The sequence below is a fragment of the Erithacus rubecula genome, assembly GCF_903797595.1.
Source record: "Erithacus rubecula genome assembly, chromosome: 3".
NCBI lineage: Eukaryota > Metazoa > Chordata > Aves > Passeriformes > Muscicapidae > Erithacus > Erithacus rubecula.
The window spans coordinates 101,665,560-101,688,363 of record NC_136689.1 but is presented as its reverse complement, the minus strand read 5'-3'; the positions used below and the strand labels follow the sequence as shown (position 1 = coordinate 101,688,363).

Here is a 22,804-nt window from a genome sequence, read left to right as displayed (position 1 = left end):
AATTTTGTCCTGTAATATTCTGCTGGTGTGATTGTCTTGAAAAAATCTGAAATTACTATTTCTGCTTACTAAACCTGTAATCTAACTTTTTTTTCTTCTTGTACTGAAAATAGTTCAAGCGTTAAAAGAAAAGTAAATCTGTATTTGGATATTTTAACACAGATTTTGGAATACCAGCTGAGAACATTTGTAGCCTTATCTGGCTTGTGAGTTCTCCTCTAGACTTGATGGAGTTGCTGCTGTGCCTGTCTAAGTATCACATTCTTACTGCTCAGCAACCCTGGTGTGTAAAATATGATGGCTTCTTGTACTCCAAACAGCCAGCTTGTTTCCATAGGAAACTGTTTCATTTCCACTTTGTCATTTGATTGTCTGAAAGCTGGCTTGGTGTTTAATTTGACCATGGTTTGGAGATGCCTTTGATTTTACCCTCCTTGCTCTTCTGGAGAAGTTTTTTTATATCTGAAAATATGCACATGAAACAAAAAGGATGTGTCTGTCTTTCTCGGTTCATGTGTTGGAGAGTTATTTCTCATGCAATCTGCACTTAATAGATGCTTTACTCTCTTTAGATTAGTTATCAGGCCAAGAATATCACATCAAATACCAAAGGAATTTGAAAACAGTCATTTGTATTTATTTACCCGACTCTCCAGAATCATTACAATTAGAAATTTATTATATTTTTAGAAAACATTTACGCAAAATAAGAACACTGGCTTCAGGGCAAATGTTTTGTGTGTGGAACTCTTAGTAACTTTGTTGAAAGTTACACAATCTCTGCCGATTTTGCTTCATTACTGCTACTTGCTACATAAGTGCCTGAGTAAATATTTATGGGATTGAAGCCAATGAGAGTGTTGTAACTAAGGAAAGCAAAGATTTTTTTAATAGTCATTAAAAAAAAGAAAAGTGGTTGCTTTAGTATTTGGCAGAAATTCTTTTTTTTTCTGGAGGCCTTCTATTGTAGCTTTCTACTTTAACCTTTATAATAAATTGGATTTTTCAATTAAATGTGATTAAATCTGATTATGTTACTATTTGATTATCCACATTTTGGAGCAATATATCTGGGAGTTATATTTTAGGATGTCTGTATTATGTTAATCTTTTCTTCATAATCTTGCCTTTAAACCACTCTTCAAATACAACCTTAAACATGTTTTTGCAGGTATTTAGGTGTCCCTGCAGAAAATTCCAATGACAACAGAACGGGCTCCAGTGTGGACAAAAGTGTGGTATGTCTTCATCTTTATTGTATCCTAATAAAAAATCTACTGCATATATAGACATAAACTGATTGAGTTATAAATGTCTCAAATTATCTTAGTGTTTGAGATATGAGAAACTAATGCATAATTTTTAGCTCTTTAGTATACCCCCCCAATAAAATTTTTGGAAAAGCAGAATTTCACTTCTTAATATAACAACGGTTATTGAATTGAATAAAATAGCTACAACTTTTTGTGGAAAAGGATTTGCAGTTTTTATCTTAGAAGTATCAAAGTGCTTGTACAGTGATGTTAGAGTGCCTTATTGATCCTGGATAGCTTTGTGGCAACCATGGAGTCTGGACTTCCAGTGAACTCAGTGGGAGGTGGAAGATAATGTACCAAGCTTGGGCACTCTGCTCCTTCACAAGCTTTCCCCACAAGCTGTTGGGAGTTGGGGCACTGATGATCTGCATTTCTAGAGCAGTTCACCTAGCAAGAAATGCTCAGGAATTCTTCCAGTTACATATTTCAAACCATCTCAGTCAGGTTTCCAGGAAGATATGCTAAACTGTTTGAGACTTGGTTGAGTGCTTGAATTTTATGTAAGTTCTGATATAAATTGAGCCATTCCCTGAGAATGGTTTGATGTTTTACAAATCACATTCTTTCCAGAAGGAAACATAGTCAAAAATTGACAATTAACTCTAAAAGAGATCTTGGCTTTGACTATGATTTACTTTGGTAGTATTTTGTTCTGTTTTCTTTCGAGAGTAGGAAAAATACTGATTTGTGTTCCCTTTTCACTTAAACTGACAATGAAAAGGTTTACTAGCACATGGCACTACCCAGATAAAATTTGCGTAGGGCAGGGGAACTGATTATGTCCTTTATCGGGCAACTGAATTTAATAATTGAAATGTCTTGATTTTTAATATATATTGATGTGTTTGATACACTTTCTTTTCCTTGTAAGCTGTGTTGGTACAGTAAAATTTAAAAAACAAAGCCAGACTTTCCAATATTTGAAAGTACTTAAAACTGTGTGCTGGATTTTGGTTGACTTTGAAGGGAGTTACTGAATGGACTTGGCATACTCAGTGGAATACTACTCAGTGTGTAGTTAAAGAATCCTCAATAGTCCTGTCCATATTGTCAGGCATATTCAAATGTCTTGTGACCTTAGCAGTTTTGGGAGGTGAAGGTCTGGAAAAATTTGAGTGGTATAGGAAGGTTTAAAGCAATGTTAAGTCTTTACTACAAGGTATTTTCCCCCACTGTTCTTTCTCAGCTGTTTTTCTGTCATTACATGCTGCAATGAAAATGGTAATGTTAACATATGGTTAGCAAATTAATTAGTTCTGGAAATATAACACAAGATACTACCCGGTCTCTCTGCATTTTGATGTCTGCATTTTGAATGTCTTTGGGGAGAAACATGAGTGCCACAAATTTCCAAGAAATTAATTGTTTTGCAAGTGTGTAAAACTTAACAGAATTAGGCCATAATGTTGTGCAAAAATAGAATCCAATGTTCTTTTATCAAACCTCTTTGAAGATCTGATTGCTTGCTATGGTTTAGTGCTGCCCTAATCACCTGTAAACAGTTTATATTTTAAGAAAAAGGAGATTAACTGATTCTTTTGCACTAGATCTTGGGTCTTCTTCATCGTTCAGGGTACAAAATTAGACTCGCCACTCTGTAGTGAGTAAGAAAAAAGAAGAAGAAAAAAAAAAAGAAGACAGTTCCAGAGGGATTTTTCTCTACTTCTCTGTTGCAGACAGGCTTTTCTGTAGTCCTTTCCTCCCCTGCTTCCTACTCAAAATGGAAACTGAGAGCAAACTAAAACTTAAAGGAGGTCTTTTATATTGAGTTAATTGTAACTCAGGATTTTCTTGATGTATTCTTTAGTCTATTGATAGCAGATTGTGCAGAACTTTGTCCGGAAGCCTGTTGTCTCTACTGATATAATTAGACTGCTCAGCAAGCTCAGATGGGTCCCCTGGGGTACAGCCTGATGTGAGAACATGCAGAGACAGAGAGACGCAAGAGGATGCGAGAGCAGTCCAAGCTAGTAGGAGTCAGCACACAAATGCCTCAGTTGCCAGATGTCTTTTTAGACCTGTTTCTCATCTATCCCATTTAGTTCCTTTGTGCACCCTGTCTGGAAGGGCTATAACATGAGTAAAAAGAAATGGAAGAGCAAACATGTTGAACCTTTGTTATCCTCAGTTTTGGGGCATTTGCTATGGTCCTTTCTTAATAAAGTGAGAGCCTTTGAATTGTCTTGCTTCTTGCTTTATTTCCAGTGGTTCGTTCCAAGGAGATAAATGCATTGTCCTTCCTTTTCCCTCAAAGTTTAGACTAAGAAGCCATCCCTTGTTTTTAACTACAAGCATTGTCTGATCCACATAATGTTATGTTCTATGTCATACCAGTAAGTAGTTTTCCAGAGCTGCTCTGTTAAGTGCTGAAATGTCTAATTTTTGGAAGTTTTTTGAGATTTTGGAGTTAAAACAGGAAACAAGAAAGCAAAGCATCAGAACCACTTGAATAATATTGCTTTGAAGAAAGTCTAGATCAGGAATCTAGTGCTTCTCTATGCAGGAGAGTTGAGGGAAATGTATAAAAGTTAAATAGGCTGAAATCCTTACAGTATCAATGGAAAAGTTTATAATGAATCAACATGAGGTTGACTTGATGAGCTCCTTTGTTCAAAGCTGACACCCATCATGTTAACAGAGGATTTTGATGTGAGAATGGGATTATTGTGCCTAGTTATTCAGTAGAAAGAAGATATTTTGAGACTACATGAAAATTATTAATTTCTGAGTTTATCCTGCTGGCAAACAGTGCATGCTATTCAGTAATGTGCTGTATTAACATCTGAAGTTTGTTACTGTCTTTCAAACCTTGGTACAGTTTAGCTGTAAAGATGATCTCTGACTAAGGGGATGGTGAGAGCACTTTTTCTCCATTGCCAGTAACTGACTGGCCTGGTTCTGCTTCCTGAACTTGTTGGGAATTCGAAGATACATTGCAAAATATGCATGGTGTTTCATGCTGGAAAAAAATTTGAGACTTAGTAAAGTGCTTTCTTATATCTTTGCAGTAATATCTTTAGTCAGATACTGAATATATGTAAAACGAGAAGGATTTGATTTAGCTTAGCCCTGTGTATTTTGAAGATGCCCTAAAATTTCATGTGCATGCAAATGAAAAAAACTGTTGTCTTCTTGTAATTAAATTGAGGGGGGACAAGGAGGAAAGGACATGCATCACATTTTAATAAGGTAAAGTGTCTTATTTTGGTAGAAAAAAGTAAGCTGTGATACAATGTAAGCAGACCTAAATATTATTAAATACTTTTTAAAACTTTCTAAATTTAATGCATGTTCTTTCATGTACAAATATATACTTAAAGCTGGAAAATATGCAGAAGATGATCTATGAGTTAGAAGAACAGCTACATAATGAGATGCAGTTGAAAGATGAAATGGAGCAAAAGTGCAGGTGAGACTTCGAACTTCAATTGTTTACATAATTTAAATATATCTAACACTTCAGTTCTGTGTTACTGCTTTAGGGATTACCTGGATAAAACTAAGAATGGTGTTGTAGTTCTCCAAGGGAGTTCCAGGCACAGGTTTAAGTAATGCTAAAATTTGCATGAGTGTGGTATGAAGAAATTTTTTTTTATTGACAGCTGTGTAACACATATTCTTTCTGGACCATTAAGTGTTTGAGTGTACCTGATATCTCTGTATTCAGATGTTTTATTGGACTGAGGTACATACCATGCTGACTTTTTTGAAAATGTGATTCTGTATATATGGCATATATTGTATTATTAGAATTAATTAGTTGTTTTCTAAATACAGGGTACTTGTTGGAAAATCACTGATTTTTTATGACTGATGTATAAGAACACCTATTTGCTTTTAAAGTTCTGTTCCTACCATGCTGAAGTAGCAGCTGTGTGAAAATTGGTATTTTTCTTGCAGTCACACTTATGAACAAACAATTGAGATTCTTCTTGTCTGATAATCAGGCATTTTTACTCAGAGCCATGCAATCTGAATTCCTCATCAGTTAGCTTCTCCTTCTGAGCTCTTTTCCTGAAGGATTAAATAATCCCAGGAGGCAACACTAGGTATCTGATACAAGAAGAATTTAGGCTTGTGAATTAGAACCATAGTGTGTAGTTGTACAAGCTCCTTAGGTGTAAAGTGGTAACCAAAATGGTCTGGTGGGAATATAGGCTGTGTGACACTGTTGCTTACCTAAACACAAGCTCACTGTTGGCACATTCTGATTGCTTTCCACAAGCAGGATGTACATTCTTGAAGAATATTCAGTAGCTGTCTTCCTGCAGTACTACTGAAGTTGTCAGAGCACAACTGTGTCTTCTGGTATGTCATGCCATTCACTGCAGAGCTAGTAGATAGGAGGTATTACTAACTATTGTAACTGCCTCTTTTTGTTCCTGCCAGACAGCCTTGTCTGGGTTCTCTCTGTTGTCTCTTTGAAGAGGGGTGGCTGCCTACAGAAATGCAATGGATGTGTCAATGTTATTGCCAGTTAATTGAGGTTTTACTGTGCATTTCGTTGCACTCTCTCTGTAGTCCAGTCTTCTAATATATTGTTCAATAGAGAGACTTTCAAATAATATTTTTCATGTACCTTTATCTGTAGCAGGGAGATGTCTACTGTGGAATTAATGAACTATTTTAGATATTTGGACGTCACAACTAGAGGAAGTCTTAGCAGTTTACCAGAGTATTCTAATCTTAAGGATAATCTGTTGTGTACATACGCTGCTTTTTGCAGATTAAGGGATAAAATGTGGCACCTAAAGTTTTACAGATTTAATCTGCAACAAAGCTGATAAATACTTAAGTGATATATTTTACAAATTATTTGCAATGATTGATTTTTCTTCAGCTTTAAATGTTCATTGCAAAATAACATGAGTCAAAATATAAATGTTTGCTTTGGTCACTAATCATTTCACTAGAAAAGCAGTATGTATAATGTATCTATAAAATTATCTTGTTTTATTTTTAGATCTTCAAACATAAAGCTAGACAAGATAATGAAAGAACTGGATGAAGAGGTAATTTTTTTTCCTCACTGAAGATTCCTTAAATTGGTAAAGAGTGGAGTTAGGAGCAGTACTTTCATGATACCAAGATATTTTTTCTGTGACTAAAAAATTTTTCTGTGTTTAAGTTTGAGACCTAACAATCATATTTCAATACATAGCATTGGTAGATTACATTTTTATTTGTGCACATTTTCAAAAAAAGAATTCTTTAAATCATGCTGATTTCTGTTTATTCTGCTAAATATTTTACTTAGTCTTGCTCATTGCAAGTTTTCTGGAGTTTATCAAAGTCAATTGCTGCAAAAATACAGATGATTTTCTATTGAGTCCTTCTCTTGTCTCTTGATAATAATTTTAGTGGTTACTTTAGATATAATAGTACTAACAACAGTTTTCTAGTAAGTATAAATTTGCCATGTAGAAATTTAAAAAGTTGTCCTTTCTGAAAACCTTTCCAAGGAAGCCAGAAATTCATTCATATGAAACAATGCATCAGTTTCCTTGTTTAATTAGTTGCAGAGATACTGGTTTAGTGATCATTCCTTCAAATATAAGTATAAAATACCAATTCTTTGGATTTTAGGGAAATCAGAGGAAGAACTTGGAAACAACAGTGTCTCAGATTGAGAAGGAAAAGATGGTATTACAACATAAGATAAATGAGTACCAAAGAAAATTTGAACAAGAGAATGAAAAAAGACGTAATGCGGAAAATGAAGGTATGCAATATTGTTTAAACGTTGACACTGAGGAGGTATATGATGTGTTTTGGGGAATAATTTAGTATCATACTATCTTAAGTGCTGTGCAACTTTACAGTTGGAAAAGGGATCCTTTCAAATAATGAACATGGATTTTGAGTTCATTTTTATTTGAACACAGTTTTTTTGTTCTTATTTTCAGATTCTGTTCTCTGCAGTACTATGTTGTTGTTCTATGTGCTATGTTGTTGGTCTGCAAGCACAAAATTTGACCTAAAAATATATATAAGAAGCAAAAAATCAACAAAAAACCCTATCACTGCAAAACAATATTTTGGAGCATGTTTTTGTAAAAAAAGAAGAATAAAACCCCGAAGGTTTTGTAGTATGCTGTATTAATGATGCAATTTCTCTTTAGTGTCCACACTAAAAGATCAGATGGAAGACTTGAAAAAAATCAGCCAGCATTCACAAATTTCAAATGAGAAGATAACACAGTTACAAAAACAAGTATGTTGTTTGTGTTCCTTGTCTTCATTGTTTCTTAGATTTGAACATTCAAATGTAGCAAAACTCATTCCATAATCTTTATGTTTGAGAATCTTGTCTGATTTATTTTAAACAGCTAGAAGAAGCAAATGATTTGCTGAGGACAGAATCTGACACAGCTGCAAGACTGAGAAAGGGTAACACAGAAATGAGCAAGTCATTAAGTCAGGTAGAATCACTGAATAGAGAACTGCAGGAAAGGTGCAGAGTTCTGGAAAGCACAAAACTGCAGGTGGAGAAAGATTATTACCAACTACAAGCAGCTTTGGAGTCAGAACGAAGGGACAGAAGTCATGGATCTGAAATGATTGGAGAACTACAGGGTAATTATTCAGAATTTATACTTTACCAAAAAAAGTTGTGATAATCCTACTTAAGTGAAGTAGAGCTTGACGGGAGGAGAGCCAGCCTGCAAACCAAGTGTGACAGAACAATTTCTGAGCATTGGATCTGGCTTCCTGATCATGCTGAGCAGCTCTTGGGCAGTAGAGAGACTATAAAAATCAAAGAGTGTCAAACACTGGCTGTGAGTCTGGGGCTGCACTGGCTAAAAGTCTGAGTCCAGTGGTGCAAAAATATGAAGAGCTGATACAGTGTTAGAGAAGATGCAACACTGTCTTAACTGCCTTGTGCAGTAGCCAAATTGGTATATTCTGCACTTGCTCTTCTCTCATTTGTGAAGAAGAATTTTTTTTGTTAAATTGCATTTGTTTTCTTTTATGATGATTCTACATTACTTTTATAAGCAAGGTTAAGAGTACAATAAGGGCTGTAGAATCCTTTTTTTCAGGATGCGTGAAACTTTCTACTATTTGTATTGATTCTCCATATTAGAAACTATTCAGATGTATTAGTTGATGACTGTGCCTATGCTAATGGCCCTTGTCTCTTGACATTTTGGACCATCTATTTGCAGTATTGAGTTTCCATGAGGTGCAGGCTTTTGATGAGGACTCTCCTTTCCCTACTAAAAAGGAGCTTGTACAGGCAGACTTTTTATCCCAGCCCATAATGATAGACCAAGGGGCAATGGTTTTAAATTGAAAGAGAGTAGATTTACATTTGATATAGGAAGAAAGTTTTTGCAATAGGGGTGGTGAGACTGGAACAGGTTGCCCAGAGAAACTGTTGTTGCCTTGTCCCTAGAAGTGTTTCCAGCTGGATTGGATGGACTTTGAGCAGCATGGTCTAGTGAGGGGTGTCCCTGCATGTGACAGTGTGGTTGCACTAGGTGGTTTTCAGAGGTCCTTCCAAACCTCATGTTTCTACTTAGTATTTCATATAAACTCTTATGCCACACAAGGGTAGATGTGTGGAGTTTGAGGAATAATTCCTTTTTCCATGTCATAGCACTTAAAATTATAGGATAGTTTTGGTTGGAAAAGGCCTCTAAGATCATTGAGGCCACCTGTTAACCCAGATCTGCCAAATCCACCACTAAACCACATCCTTAAATGCCACATTTACACGTTTTGAATGCTTTCAGGAGTGGTGATTCCACACCTTCCATGGGGAGCCTGTTTCAGTGCCTGACTTCCCCATGGTTTGTGTTACACTTAGGTGAATACATTTTGTGTTACTACCCAAAAATCTGTTTGAGACTGTTCTCTGTAATGTACCTTATCTACCCATTAATTAAGTTGGTATCACTTACAGGTGCTTGTTCTATAGCATAGCAGAACTTAGGTTAATGAAAGAAATTTTGAATAATAGATAATGGAAGTGATGGAAGGCAGGAACCATTTTTGCATGATTAGTTTTTGTGAGTTGTTACTGATGACATGCATAAAGAGTGTCTAAAAAGGTCAGTTTCCTCTACAATGTATGGCCTTTGTGTGCCTGAAAAATTTGAAGTATTTGAAATATTTTATGAGCCCAGAAAGCAATAAAAGTTGCAAAACGAGTTGATCTATGTAAAGTAACTAATATTGAGTGGTATTTAATTTTTTGTGGCAGTTCGGATTACGACTTTACAAGAAGAAGTAAAAAACATTAAAAACAATCTTGAAAGAGTGGAAGCAGAAAGAAAACAAGCACAAGATATGCTTAATCATTCAGAAAAGGTATGGTGAAATGATGTTGAGGCTGATGCTCTTTGTCAGCCTTTGATTGTATTTTCAAATATTATTGATGTTTGCAAGTCCAGTGTTACTGCTCTAAATCAGTCTTGCATTTAAGTTATTCACTAAGTACTGCTAATTTACAATCTCATCAGGATGGTCTCCCAAGTCCTCAAGTAGTTCTTGTAGCATTGGGCATAAAAATTGTGTTTGTCATTCATTATCACTGGATTCAAGGATCCAGCCCTACTGCCAGTAGCAAGGAATTTTTTTCTGCCTACCTAACTCTGACTGCAAAGACTTGCCTCTGAAAATCTATGAACTTTTTAAAATAGTGGTCTTTTTTTGCCTTCACTGGATTTTAATTTGACTGGGTCAGTGCCAGGCAGATCTTTTGATAAACTTTGGAATGGAATTTTTTTTTGTCCTTCCATCCTTCCTTCTGCATGGTAGCAGAATGTTCCCCTAACATCTCTGATCCCCTCCATATGATGGAAGAACGAGTTAAGAGTAAAAGGAAGTCCTGCACCTTTTCTCCAGACAGACTGCAGAGTTAACTCTGTCTAGTTAGGTCAGGGAAAGACTCGCAGTGCTGTGTTCTCTATGTGAATAAACCAGAGATTTGACAGCCTGTGAGGAAAGGGACAAGCAATTCTAGTTGTTATGTGAAGCAACCATTCAAAGGCAAGTCCTCGTTTCTCAAAGCGCATCTTCAGTGCTTGTTTGGTGAATTACTGTTAGTGTCTGGCAAGCCTAGAAATTAAACAACTCAAGTCCATCCAGGTAACAATAAATCAGATCCCTCTGTGCTCTAGGATGTCAGTTCATCAGTTGTATGTTTCCAATTTAGGTGACTATTGATTATACAAATTAACAAGTTTCCATTTTCTTACAAACTTACAGACTACTGAAAAAAAGTGAATGACATTTTTTCCAGAGCATTGAGTACAGTTTTGGTCTGTTACTGTTCTTTACTAAGCATGGAAAATAACATTGATAATCCCTTGATAATAGAAATTCAATATTAGAAAAGGGAATAAAAATGTGTTTCCCTCAGGTATTATAGAAATCTGGTAACTTTATCCTTATCTTTAGGAAAAGAATAATTTAGAGATAGATTTGAACTACAAGCTGAAATCCTTACAAGACCGGTTAGAACAGGAAGTCAATGAGCACAAAGTGACTAAGGCGCGGTTAACTGACAAACACCAGTCAATAGAGGAGGCAAGATCAGTTGCCATGTGTGGTAAGTGTTTCCTGCAAGTTTCAGGTAAATATGTAATAAAATGTGTTCTGATTACGATATTTTAATGCACATTGCCTTACAACGTACTACTCCTGCACAAGTGTTTGACCCCTTGTATAAGGAAAATGCATATAGATATTAAAACATGAAAACTACATATTTTAAATTATTTTCCCTTACATGCTATTTCATAAAAATTGTATTGTTTCTTAATGTTTTGCATACCTTATTTCAAAGCCTTTCTTGGCTTCTAAAATCCTATTGATTCTTGAAATTCTGTCTAATGCTAAACAGAACTAAAGGAATCCATTATCAAGAGAGATATCTTGCAGCTTTCATTCCTGTGTAACTGCATTAAAAATACCAGTGTTTTATTAGGCTTGTCTGAAGTGAAGTGAGAAGTTTCTTTTACAGATGTATATCCATGAATCAAAGGTGTGTCTTGATATTGTAATTGAATATGTCTGGTTTTCTCTGTGAAGGTCATCAGCACCTAAATGTGGTTTTTAACAATAATGGTAGCATTTTTTACTTTTGATACTCTCAATTCATGGAAATGAAACTTTGCCTTACTTCAAAATTATTACTTCAAGAATTTGTGTTTCTTTCTTTATTTCTTTCACTATTTATCTTTCAGTTGTCATGATATAATATTCCAGTGCTTTGAATGCAGATTGGAATTCTATTTCTTTTTTAGTGTTCCTTGTAATAATGTCAGGATCTTTTTGCTTAGTAATCAGTCCATCAAACAGCAGAAAAGCATAGATAGCTGAACAAAAGGGTCTGAAAAATATTAGAATATTTATGACTATTTTTACAAAAGCATTCTTTCACATGCTATGTACTCATTTTTGTTGTTTTTCTTTTCTTTTTAGAAATGGAAAAAAAGATAAGGGAAGAACGGGCAGCAAGAGAAAAGGCAGAAAATCGAATTGTTCAAGCTGAAAAACAGTGTTCCATGTTGGACTTTGACCTGAAGCAATCTCAGCAGAAACTGGAACATCTTCTTCAGCAAAAGGAGAGACTGGAAGATGAAGTAAGTGAAAGGTTCATCGCTAATAATTTTCTGTATGAATAAGAAATTAGAGTTGAACTGAGAAATAGAAAATTAAATTCACTTAAATTGAGCTCCTTATATAATACAAATCTCAGTGGAATTGAGGATTGTTGTTGACCTAAGTAAGTTTAGGTAATTTCTGCTTGCTTCTTAACTCTAGCATGTCTTGCATTTATGAACCTCAGTATAACACTTTTCTTTGTGTTTTCTCTTTTGCTAAAGAAAAAATTTGCTTGTGAATTTGATTGTGCAGTCTAATTGATGTGGATGATTTACAGGTCTGAGTTTTTGTTGTCTAGTTTTCATTCTTTCCTTTTGTTCAAGGAAATACAATTACAATACCGAGTGTGAAAACTAGGAACTAAGAATAATTGCTTCATCCTTACATTTTCTTTACAGGACAGTGGAAATAAAGTTTCTAACACCTTTTGCAGGGGTCACAACTCATGTATATTAGTTTCTATGTAGTTGGTAAGCTGCATTTTTTTCTAGGGTGAGAGGTTTTAAGATCTGAAATCCATAGAGAGTTTTGCAGACAATTTCAGTTTCTTCAACTGTTGTCTTTCTAACTAATTGTTAGAAACAATTCCTAACAATTCTTTCTAATTGTTGTTCAACTGTTGGTAAGTTAAACTGGGGACTTGGAAATAAACTAAAGATGGGAAAGCTTTATCATGCTGCAGCATCACTGCCATAAGTTCTAAGGGCAGTAACTTAGTGTGAGATTATTGCACTGAAGTGTTCGGAGATCCAGGAATGTTTTGACATATGGTACATGGTGTAGCATCTAGTCACTGGTTTTTAATATAAAATAATCCATATGTGAAACCTCTTGAGCCACATGCAATTGGTTATTTAGCAAAGGCTCCTAAATTGCAATATTTCTTTTAGGTAAGGAATCTGACACTTAAGCTTGAACAAGAGACGAATAAGCGAATAATAGCACAGAATGAATTGAAGGCACAGGCTTTTGAAGCTGATAACTTGAAGGGTTCTGAGAAGCAGCTTAAACAGGAAATCAATACCTTGTTGGAAGCAAAGAGATTACTGGAATTTGAGTTGGCTCAGCTTGCAAAGTGAGTAAAAACCTGAAGTAGAATGGAAAAATTTGCTTAATTATACATGTACTATTTTGCCTGTTCCTGCTAGTGAATAAAATTCTCTGGTGCATAGGCATTTTTCCCTAAACTAAAAGTATTTTTAGCTGCATGTTATGAGTCTTATGTAGTTGCATGTTATGATTTCTGTGTAGCCTTCAGTGTTGGAATATTTTTGTTATGAGCTATGATTCAGAACAGTTCTTGGCTCACCATTCTATTTAAGGCACACACACATACATATATATGTATATATTCCTGTTTTATTTGAATGATGTCTTTATGGATTGACTCTGATGCTACCTACTAAACCACATGGGACTTACATGGAAGTCAATAGTTCCCTTTAATTGTCTGTTTCATTTTCTTAATGTTTCTTAAACTAATTTAAAATTAAGATATTTTTCATTAATTATACTTCTATCATATATTTTTTTCAGCTGGCTTAATGTTTCTCCATTTATAGTACTTCTTGGTTTCTAAATTACATACTGAAATGGTCATTGTTTTAGGAATAAGAACTGTATTAAATCAGAGTTCTAGGATACACCAAACTGTTGCTCTTTGTGAAGTAATATGTATGCAAATGGAAGATCATTGTAGGATGCTGTTCTGGTTAGAAATTGTCTTTTTCTTTTTTGACTTTAAATGTTTCTTTTTTTTTTTTATGCCTTCAAAGACAGTACAGAGGAAATGAAGGTCAGATGCGTGAGCTTCAGGATCAGCTTGAAGCTGAGCAGTATTTTTCGGTAAGACTTGTAAGAAATAGTGTGTGCTAGATTTTGACATAAAATCATTTAACATTGAATAATTGAAACTAAAACTGTTTTCATGTAAGTAACAGCCTTGCATAAATCAACAGTTCAGAAAATCCTTCCTGAAATACAAACAAAGAACAAAATACTAAAGAACATTAGATGGACATTACCTGAATTATTCGTCTGAGTTGTTCCTCTCCTGAGGTTGGAAAGGAGATATTTTTCTGATACAACTGCAGACTTTGTAGAGAGTTAAAAATCTCCAAACTTACTGGAAAATATTCCATGGTGTTGATGTACCATAGATATCTTTAAGATCTATAGACTCAGTAGCATTGAGCATGTATTCCTTTATTCTAAAAAGCTACCTTCTCTGCACCTGAATCTCTGAAGAACCTTACTGGGTACTCCAGGTAGCCAAAATGTCTGTTTCATAGATGTAGTTTGATCTGTTCCATCACTGTGAAAAGAAAACAATAGTAGAAGGTTCTCTGTAACACCTGAACTTCAAATACATTTGTGAATATGGACAGACTCATTTCACTTTGGTAAATACTTCTAAATTTGTTTTTTCCTGGGAGAGGCAATAAAAATTTTTGTGTTTACTAAAGTGCATATGATTATCATTTCATTATCTGTTGCAGGGCTTTTTGTGCATTTCTCCATGACATACTGCTAATAAGAAGATGCAGAGCATTGTGTTTCTCAGTTTCTTCTTTTTTCTTTAAACAAGACATTAATAATTCAGTCTGAATATTTAGCAAAAGTAGTTTACTGTAGGAGATCAAATTTTAACTTTCAGAATTACAGGTAATGTTAATAATAACAATACTAATAAAAACCAGAAATCATTTATATAAATCACACCTCAGCTGAATCACTTATTAAGTTTGTACAGAAAAGAACTTAAGGTTATCAGAGAAAAGGTGCATGGACACAAAAAGAATGAAACAGGTGTAAGCACAGAGTGGTCTTATGCTTGTTGGGTGAACATTTTGAGACAAGTGCTGCTTCAAGATGCAGTTTTGTCCTGTTGTGTTCAGGAGACCTGTTCTGCTGTGTCACAGTGCCTTCCTTCTCTTTTGCAGCATGTGTATTTGTGCAGCTATGTAGGAAAACACACTAGAAAACTGAAAACTAATTTGGTCATATCAGTTCCCTACTCAACAGAAACTGGAAAGAAACATCTGGGAGAGGAAGGAAGGAGGAAATTTCATTAATGACAGTATTAACATGTGTTGGGGTTTGACAAATTCAAACTAAGTAGACTGAAAACAAGGAAGATTTTCAGTATGGAGTTTGAATAATGATTCCTTTTTTATGCTTTCTTTTACAGACACTTTACAAAACTCAGGTTAAAGAACTGAAAGAGGAAATTGATGAAAGGAATAAAGAAACACAAAGAAAAATGCAGGAGCTGCAAAATGAAAAGTATGCCCATTATATGTTTCTCACATAAAGACCTAAGTTTTTCCATTTAATGCTGTCTCACTCACGAATACTTGGAATCAGATCCAAGATGTTTTAATTCATTTAGAAAAAGCCTCAAAAGTGTTCTGTAACACCTTGTAAGTGACAAAGACATAGGATGTTGCCTGTACTGGCTCAGAAAGCTGAATATGTTCATTCATATTTGCTTTGGACATTATCATGTTTGTAAGAAGAATAATAACTTTTCTGAGAATTTAATAAGAGTCAAAAATTTAGAAAACATTCCAATTTGTGGTAATCATCTCACTTACCAGCTTTTAAGATTTGATTCTATTATCCTGATAATTCATTAATATATTTCTATAGTCAGTAAAATAATTGGAGAAAAAAGTAACGCAAAGTCTTTGAAATTTAGTATACTTCTGATTACAGCAAAACTGTTAATTGTGATGTACTATTTCCTAAGCTATCAAATATGAAAAATTTCTTAAGCTCTTAAGCTTGTTTTTCCAATTTCCTAATTCATTTCATGTTCTGAAGAGGGAGACTGTAGCCTTATGCATGAAGTACAGTTTCTTTCAAAGTCTGTCTCTCTTGTTCTGCTTGATTGAGCATCAGCATTGGAAAACAGTCTGAAGGGCAGAGTTAGGTACAGAGTTCATTTTGTACAGCATTTTGGTGGACTAAGAAAGGGAGAAAGAGAAGATACTGTGCTAGTAAATAGGGTATTGGAGAAAAATATGTATGTCTCTTCAAAGTTGTTCACAAGTGGTAACCAATGTAAAGAAAATGGGAGGGAGGAGAAGGTAGGCAAGACTTCCCTTATTCTTCTTGTGGTTACTTATTTCTTTGCTTCTTTTTATAGATTCTTTGTATTCTATTCCCTTACTATTCTCTGCACTTAGGTGCATCCTAAGCATTTCTCACTTGAATATAACTATGGAAATTGTGATAATGGGCAAATGTGGGTTAAGTATCATTTGATGGAACACTCTGTACATATAATTTAGTTTTATTTTCTGTTCCTCAAAGGCAAAAGAATGCATCTTGGTGTTTCATGCATGATTGAAATGTTAATGAAAGCATAGTAAGCTTGTAGTGGACCATCAAAAGATACAAGTGTACGGAATGCAATTTTGTAGCTCTGCTTTTCTTAAGAAACTAAGATAATAACCATTACTGAGTGATAATTTGGGTTTGATAGTCTTCCTGAAAATTTGGCGTGTTTTGCATAGGAAAAGGAAGTCTTAATGTCCTTTCTTACAGAGAAACACTTGCCACCCAGTTGGATTTAGCTGAAACCAAAGCTGAGTCAGAACGATTGGCACGGGCACTCGCTGAAGAACAGTATTACGAACTGAATCAGGAAAGCAAAAAAGCTGCATCAAGGCACAGACAAGAATTGACTGATAAGGACATCATCATAAGAAGGGTAAATTAACTGTTAGCAATACCTGTATAAATCTCTTCCAACTGGAAACAAAAACTCACAATTTTAATTAATGAAGTCTTGTGGTCATAAGTGATAACTCATTAAGTATCTTAAGTTTTGGAGTCACTTAGAATCTTTAACATTTAAATTTCATCATGTGACCTCCCTAAAAACCAAAATTCATTAATCTGAGATGAATGAAAAATCAAGTGAATGTCTATGATTCAGTTACTAAGCCTTTTGTATTTACTTCTTGTCATTGCCAAGTGTATTATTTAAGTCTTGTAAATTTGTGGAGCTGTGTAATAGAAACTCGCACTGCAAAGTAACTTAGTCTTTGACAGTCTTGAGTTTCACAGTCCAAACCCCAAAATGTAATTTTTGAAGACACTTATAGCATAGCTTCTGGATATTAGTACATATGTAGCATAGTTATTTTGTCATTGATCTGTTTCTGGTTTAGCATTTGCTATGCATGTTTCTTAAAAATCCTGGGGGTGTAAAACTCCAGGTGTAACTGAAGTTGGCTCAGTTGCTCAAAGCTTTCTGTTATTGGATATTCCATCTCTATGAAAAGATAGTGCAAATAGTATTTGTTTCATGAGTTTGCTTTTTTAAGCTTGAGATCTCCAGAATACCACTTCTTCTTTATTAGCATTTAGAAGACTATCTCTGTGGCATTAAAAGAATACCTTCTTGCCAATGTATTTTTGGTTTCAAGTATTCTGATTTTTTCAGACAGCTTAATACATAATCATTTGTATAGGCTTCAAACAAAACCTTTATTTAGGAATACAAATATGTCTGATTTTTTATATAAATTTGTTAAATGATCCTGTCTGTGGCAGCGAACATCCTCACAAATTCAAAGTTGTTGTGGTTTTCCTCTCCAACTTTTTTCTTTTTTTTTTGCAAGTTCTTTACATATTTACCTGTGTCTGCCTTGTCTTAGACCAAATTTCATTTTGTTTTTATCCCGATTTTCATGATTTATGACAATTATCTAGCAGTAAATGCTTTGTATCTACTGTAGACTTCAGTGCTGGAGTTCTAGCACGTGTCAGCTACTTTTCTGTCTGGATTCAAAAAATCAAGGCTCTACATATTAGTTTATCCAAAGTACAGCAAATTCATTGAAAATTGCCACATTCCGTAACTGACAATCTAACTTTGCTTAAATTGATTTTTGATTCCATACTACAGTGTTATCAGTTCTGCAGTGATAATTTCTTTTTTTCTGGGACAGGTGTATTTTGAGCCTTTGGTAAATCAAACCAGTACAGAAGAATAGTAGCATTTTTTAAAAGTCCACATAGTCAGAAGGTGTTTTAAGTAAATGGTTCTTATAGAATAAATGGTATTTGAAATAATAGTATTACAGACATTTTTAGAATTTATGCAAAGTTTTTTATTCTAAAGTGTGTTTCTTTTTATGTAGCTGGAAGAAACTAATAACACTTTAACCAAAGATGTTGATTTAATAACAAAGGAAAATACAGAGATCAGTGAAAAATTTAAGAAACAAGAGGAAGGTATGTCATGTTTGGAGTTTTAATCTGTTACCTGTTCTGAAGCACAGTTGAATCTGAATTCATATCAATCATATTAATTCATATCATATAAATTCAATCATATAAATTCTCACATACGTGGAGAAATGGGAAGTGGAAGAAGACATTGCTATTTATCTTCTGTATTATTTTGGGCTTGATGTTGGATTTACTATTTCCTCCTTGTGCCTTTCTGATAAGTCCTTCTGGAATTTTCTGTCATTCCAGTAGTGTTAAACTGATAATCTTTGTCTTTGCAAATTGTATTTTTCTCAAAAAGCAAAGCAACAGGAAAACAGAATGAAAAAAAAAAAGCACTTATAGAAGTAATTAAGTTTTAAAATAATTACCTTGTACTAAAATACCTCAAAGTTGAATATTGTTTTAACAGATTACAAAATGAAAAAGGAGGAGGAAATCAATAATATTAGAATGCAATATGAGAAGAGCATAAACACTGAAAAAACTCTGAAGACACAGGTACAACTTTTTATGCGATTTAATAGTGATAATTATTTTGCATTAACAGAAATATTTCAAATTTTTTGCTTTTGTGAAGGTACTTAGTTCCTTTGAAAATAAGGTTTGTATTAACCATGATGTACAGTATACATTGTTTAATTTACATTTGAAGGAGTAAGTTTTGATGCTGTGTACTTTTCAGTATTACATTGATTGTGGGTAAGAGCCATTTTTGTTGGGGAAGGGATGTTTTTTTATCAGACCCTGTAACTAGGGGAACTGAGAAGTTTTTTATAAAACATGCTGCATATATAATTTTTCTTACTGGTTCTCCTTTTTCTTAACAGGCTGTCAACAAACTGGCTGAGATAATGAATCGGAAAGATTTTAAAATAGACAGAAAGAAAGCTAACATGCAAGATTTGAGGAAGAAGGAGAAGGAAAACCGAAAGCTCCAATTAGAACTTAATCAAGAAAAAGAGAAATTCAATCAGATGGTAGTGAAATACCAAAAGGAGCTTAATGAAATGCAAGCGGTAAAATAGTTGGTTTTTTTTTCATCACATTGTGGAATACATATATATATATATATATATATATATATATGAGTTTTGTTTTGAAAATATTTGGCTGCCATGTTTTTTGGTAAGACAATAACTATGCATGTGTATATAAATACAGCAACTAGCAGAAGAATCTACATACAGGAATGAGCTCCAGATGCAGCTGGATAGTAAAGAGAGTGACATAGAACAACTACGAAGGAAAATCATGGACCTCCAGCAAGGAATGGATTCTACCAGTGTTGCCAGTCTTCCAACAGATGAAATGGATGGAAATCTTTCAGGTATGAGAAAAGCTGAGTTGAACTACTTGGCTGTGTTGCATACACATAGTTTTGGAAGATATTGTTTCAAACAAGTTACTGCCTCTTAAAATCTGGCTGTCTAATTCTGTATCACATCTCTACTTCCTTTCTTTCTTTGTTTTATTTTAAATTTTATCCCTTAGTTGCTCATATTTAAGTCTTAACTTTTTCTCACATCACACTTGCCACTGTATAGCTTGGCATTAGCTTTGTTTATATGCACTTCTGAGGAAAGAGTATCTTTACATCTCTTGTTTTTCAAGTACAGTGATTACAATGTACAGTATTTGGTGAATAGAAGACAAAGCCAACACTACTACAACATCATGATTGTGTTCAGTATCTTGCATGCAAAATTGTCTTGATCTTATCTCTTCTTAGTCATGTTGCACCTCTGTGACAACTGGCATTAGTTGCTGATGTGAAAAATAATTGGAGGAATTTCCATAATACATTTATGGTTGTTTTGTACTCTGATTTAGCAGATTGAAATAAGAACATATAATACAGTATAGCCAGCCATTTCCATGTGTCAGTACCAGGCACTGTATTTTGAGACCCACTGTTAGACTGGTTAGTTATTTACCTCTCCCTTTCCCCAATGACTGAAAAGTATAATCAGTTAGTAGTTCCATATGATCCACTTCTGTATCTCTCAATACAGGAAAAAAATGTTTTGTGTAATCAGGTGTGCTTGACAATTTCCATACATCATACATCATAGCTAGGTATATCTTTTTTTATACGGCTAAGTAATTTTTAGAATTCACTGTGAAATTTTTTATATATTTTGATGCATCTCAATTTCATTGTAGAAAAATATTTTTAGACATATAATACCAGAATATTATTTTGAATATTTTATGACTTCAGTGGATGAGTAGTCAGATAAAAGTAAATAGAATAATTTTAGATGTGTCTTTTCCTGTTAATGCACTTCATGCTGCTCAAATTGCCACATTCTAGAGTTTTTCCAGGAGTCTTAGAGTGATTGAAATTTCAGGTAGGTTATCAGTCTTAGTATATGTTTTGATGTAGTTACTCCTTTCTGTGTCTGTTTTTGTTTCCTATCTTCCCCTAGTGTATTTTTAGATCTTTATTTTTAGTTAATACTGTAATGAATTTCATTTTAGAATAGATTTTTGTTCAGATAATGGTAGTCTTTTCCTTCACAACTTGCATTTTGTTTAAGAAGTCTTTCGCTCTCTGGAGTTTGGTCTGTAAATGTTCCTCTTGTCAAGATTTTGGCTTTTGACAGCATCTGCAAGGCAAATTCCCATTGGAAATTCTTACAGTTATTTGATTGGTTAAGGAACATTTTATTTCTTAGCTGTCACCTTCTAGGAATTCCTTCAGGTATTTCTGAAGTATCAGTGCTTCTCAAGAGTTTTTCTCTTAGATACTCATTTTGAGTGTATTCCATTTAACAGGTATAAAAAAGAAGTCTGGGGGGTTTGCTTGTTAAAGTGATTTCTCCCCCCCCTCAAATTACAAATTAAAGTCAGGCCTTGTTGTCTTTAAGTGTCTCATAATTGAAGAAGAGTATAGTTCTTAATTGTAGCAGAAAATTTCTGAAGTCTTTTAAATAGAGAGCTTTAGAGTTTTTTTCTATAACAAAACAGACCAGATTTATTCTACCCAAAACAGTAGTTTTGAACTTCCTCACTTCCTTTTTCAGCCATTTTCGTTTGATGGCTGCTGTGTATTAATTACATGGAAAACACAAATGTCTCCATCTGGCCATGAATACCTTCCCTATTTTTTTTCTTAAGGGCAATAGTGTGTCAGTATGACCCCATTGTGTCTCACATCTTGGATGGACTGTAGGAAAAAGCTCTTTTTTTACCCCATTAAGGAAGGTTGTTTTCAGTTTTACCTCTGGAGATGTGTGTAGTCAGGCTTTTGGCTGTATAACCTGTCACTTCCATTTTGAGAAATTTCACTCTGTGCAAGTTCTTTTCAAGTCAGCTGTTAATTTCCATTGTTAATTAGAATATCACAGTTACTGGAAGTTCTAGTATTCTTGAATGAGGAATCTACTTACTAGCCCTCTACTTTTTCTTTTTTGCTAGCCTTTCATTTCTCTTTTCTTTTTTGCCCTTTTTTCTACACATGCCTCTGGTTTTTACTGCAGTGTGCTGCTGGTTTTACTGTGTGATACAGGTAGGACCTCTATAGGACCTCTAATACATATTATTAGGACTTCTCTAGATTTAGATCATGTCCCTACATGCTGCCTTTTTCTTTTTGTTTTTTTGAGTGAGTTTCTGGGTTGATCAAGATCTGAATAAGAAGCAGTTTGGTAATTAAAAGAGATTAAGTGACCTTAGTGCAGTCAAATTTCACACACTTGTCAAAGCCAAGCAGAGGGCAAAAAAGGAGTGCAGTAGCATTATAAAGATGAAAAAAAAAAGCCAGACTTCAGAGTAGAAAGAGCCCATGCCACAGAAAGAGGAAATTATCCAACACATAGGTTTTTTTTTTCTGCAAACCAAATAATTACTGTATAAAACAGAAGGTGACATATTACAGCAGCTCATTTGCTACAGTTTTGTTGTATGATGTTGATTGTCTTAAACTGTGTGCAAAGTTCCCATTGCTTCCATGGCTCAAACGTGGCTATTCCTTCAGAGCACCTTGAATAGCATCTTGTTTAAGAGCTGGATGTGATGAAAAGTCAATAGGATTTTCTAGCTGGTGCACCAGTTCTTAAGACAAAGAGACTCCTTTTAAGCAAATAAATGGTTGACTTTTATAGTAAGTAATTACAGTATGATTTATTCTTTTTCCTGTCACAATAAAAACATCACCAGGGAAAAAAATAAAGATACAAAATAATATAAGCATGTATAAAAGAATGATTCCACGGTCATGCTTCTGGCAATGGACAGTCTCTGGTTTAATTGAGAAAAATTTTTATACTTCAAAAATTTTAAGGAAAAAGATTTCTCTATTTAGAAATAGACACAGAGAAATCACATTGTAGCACACTTACAGCTGCATTTCACTTGGAGGTGTTTTCTGTGTGCTATTGACCTAAATACTCCCACAAATTCTGGTAGCTCCTAGGACAGCTTACATTCTCCCAAGGTGGAGATTGGCCCCTTTAGATAATTCAGGCTTCTGCTTACTTACATGGGAAAGATCATAATGTGGATGAAGGCTTTTCCTTGTATTCAATTCTAGGCATGTTTGGTAACTCACTTCTGATTATTGATTCAGATAGCAGCTCAGATCTCAATTGGTGTCCCCAGTGTTAACAGAGTCCTTGCTG

General features: G+C 34.4%; 1 protein-coding gene across 2 annotated transcripts in view; it reads left to right on the top strand.

The window, feature by feature from the left end:
• Positions 1 to 22,804, top strand: part of ROCK1 (Rho associated coiled-coil containing protein kinase 1) — a 79,325-nt gene that overhangs the window by 43,945 nt on the left and 12,576 nt on the right. For both annotated transcript variants that reach the window (XM_079301246.1, XM_079301247.1), the window contains 17 exons: positions 1,172 to 1,238; positions 4,637 to 4,725; positions 6,280 to 6,328; positions 6,903 to 7,038; positions 7,439 to 7,530; positions 7,646 to 7,892; positions 9,526 to 9,632; positions 10,725 to 10,875; positions 11,751 to 11,911; positions 12,824 to 13,008; positions 13,709 to 13,778; positions 15,124 to 15,218; positions 16,485 to 16,650; positions 18,089 to 18,182; positions 18,592 to 18,680; positions 19,010 to 19,198; positions 19,344 to 19,509. In XM_079301246.1, the coding sequence (XP_079157372.1) occupies positions 1,172 to 1,238; positions 4,637 to 4,725; positions 6,280 to 6,328; positions 6,903 to 7,038; positions 7,439 to 7,530; positions 7,646 to 7,892; positions 9,526 to 9,632; positions 10,725 to 10,875; positions 11,751 to 11,911; positions 12,824 to 13,008; positions 13,709 to 13,778; positions 15,124 to 15,218; positions 16,485 to 16,650; positions 18,089 to 18,182; positions 18,592 to 18,680; positions 19,010 to 19,198; positions 19,344 to 19,509 (2,153 nt within the window). The remainder of the gene's footprint in view (positions 1 to 1,171; positions 1,239 to 4,636; positions 4,726 to 6,279; positions 6,329 to 6,902; positions 7,039 to 7,438; positions 7,531 to 7,645; positions 7,893 to 9,525; positions 9,633 to 10,724; positions 10,876 to 11,750; positions 11,912 to 12,823; positions 13,009 to 13,708; positions 13,779 to 15,123; positions 15,219 to 16,484; positions 16,651 to 18,088; positions 18,183 to 18,591; positions 18,681 to 19,009; positions 19,199 to 19,343; positions 19,510 to 22,804) is intronic.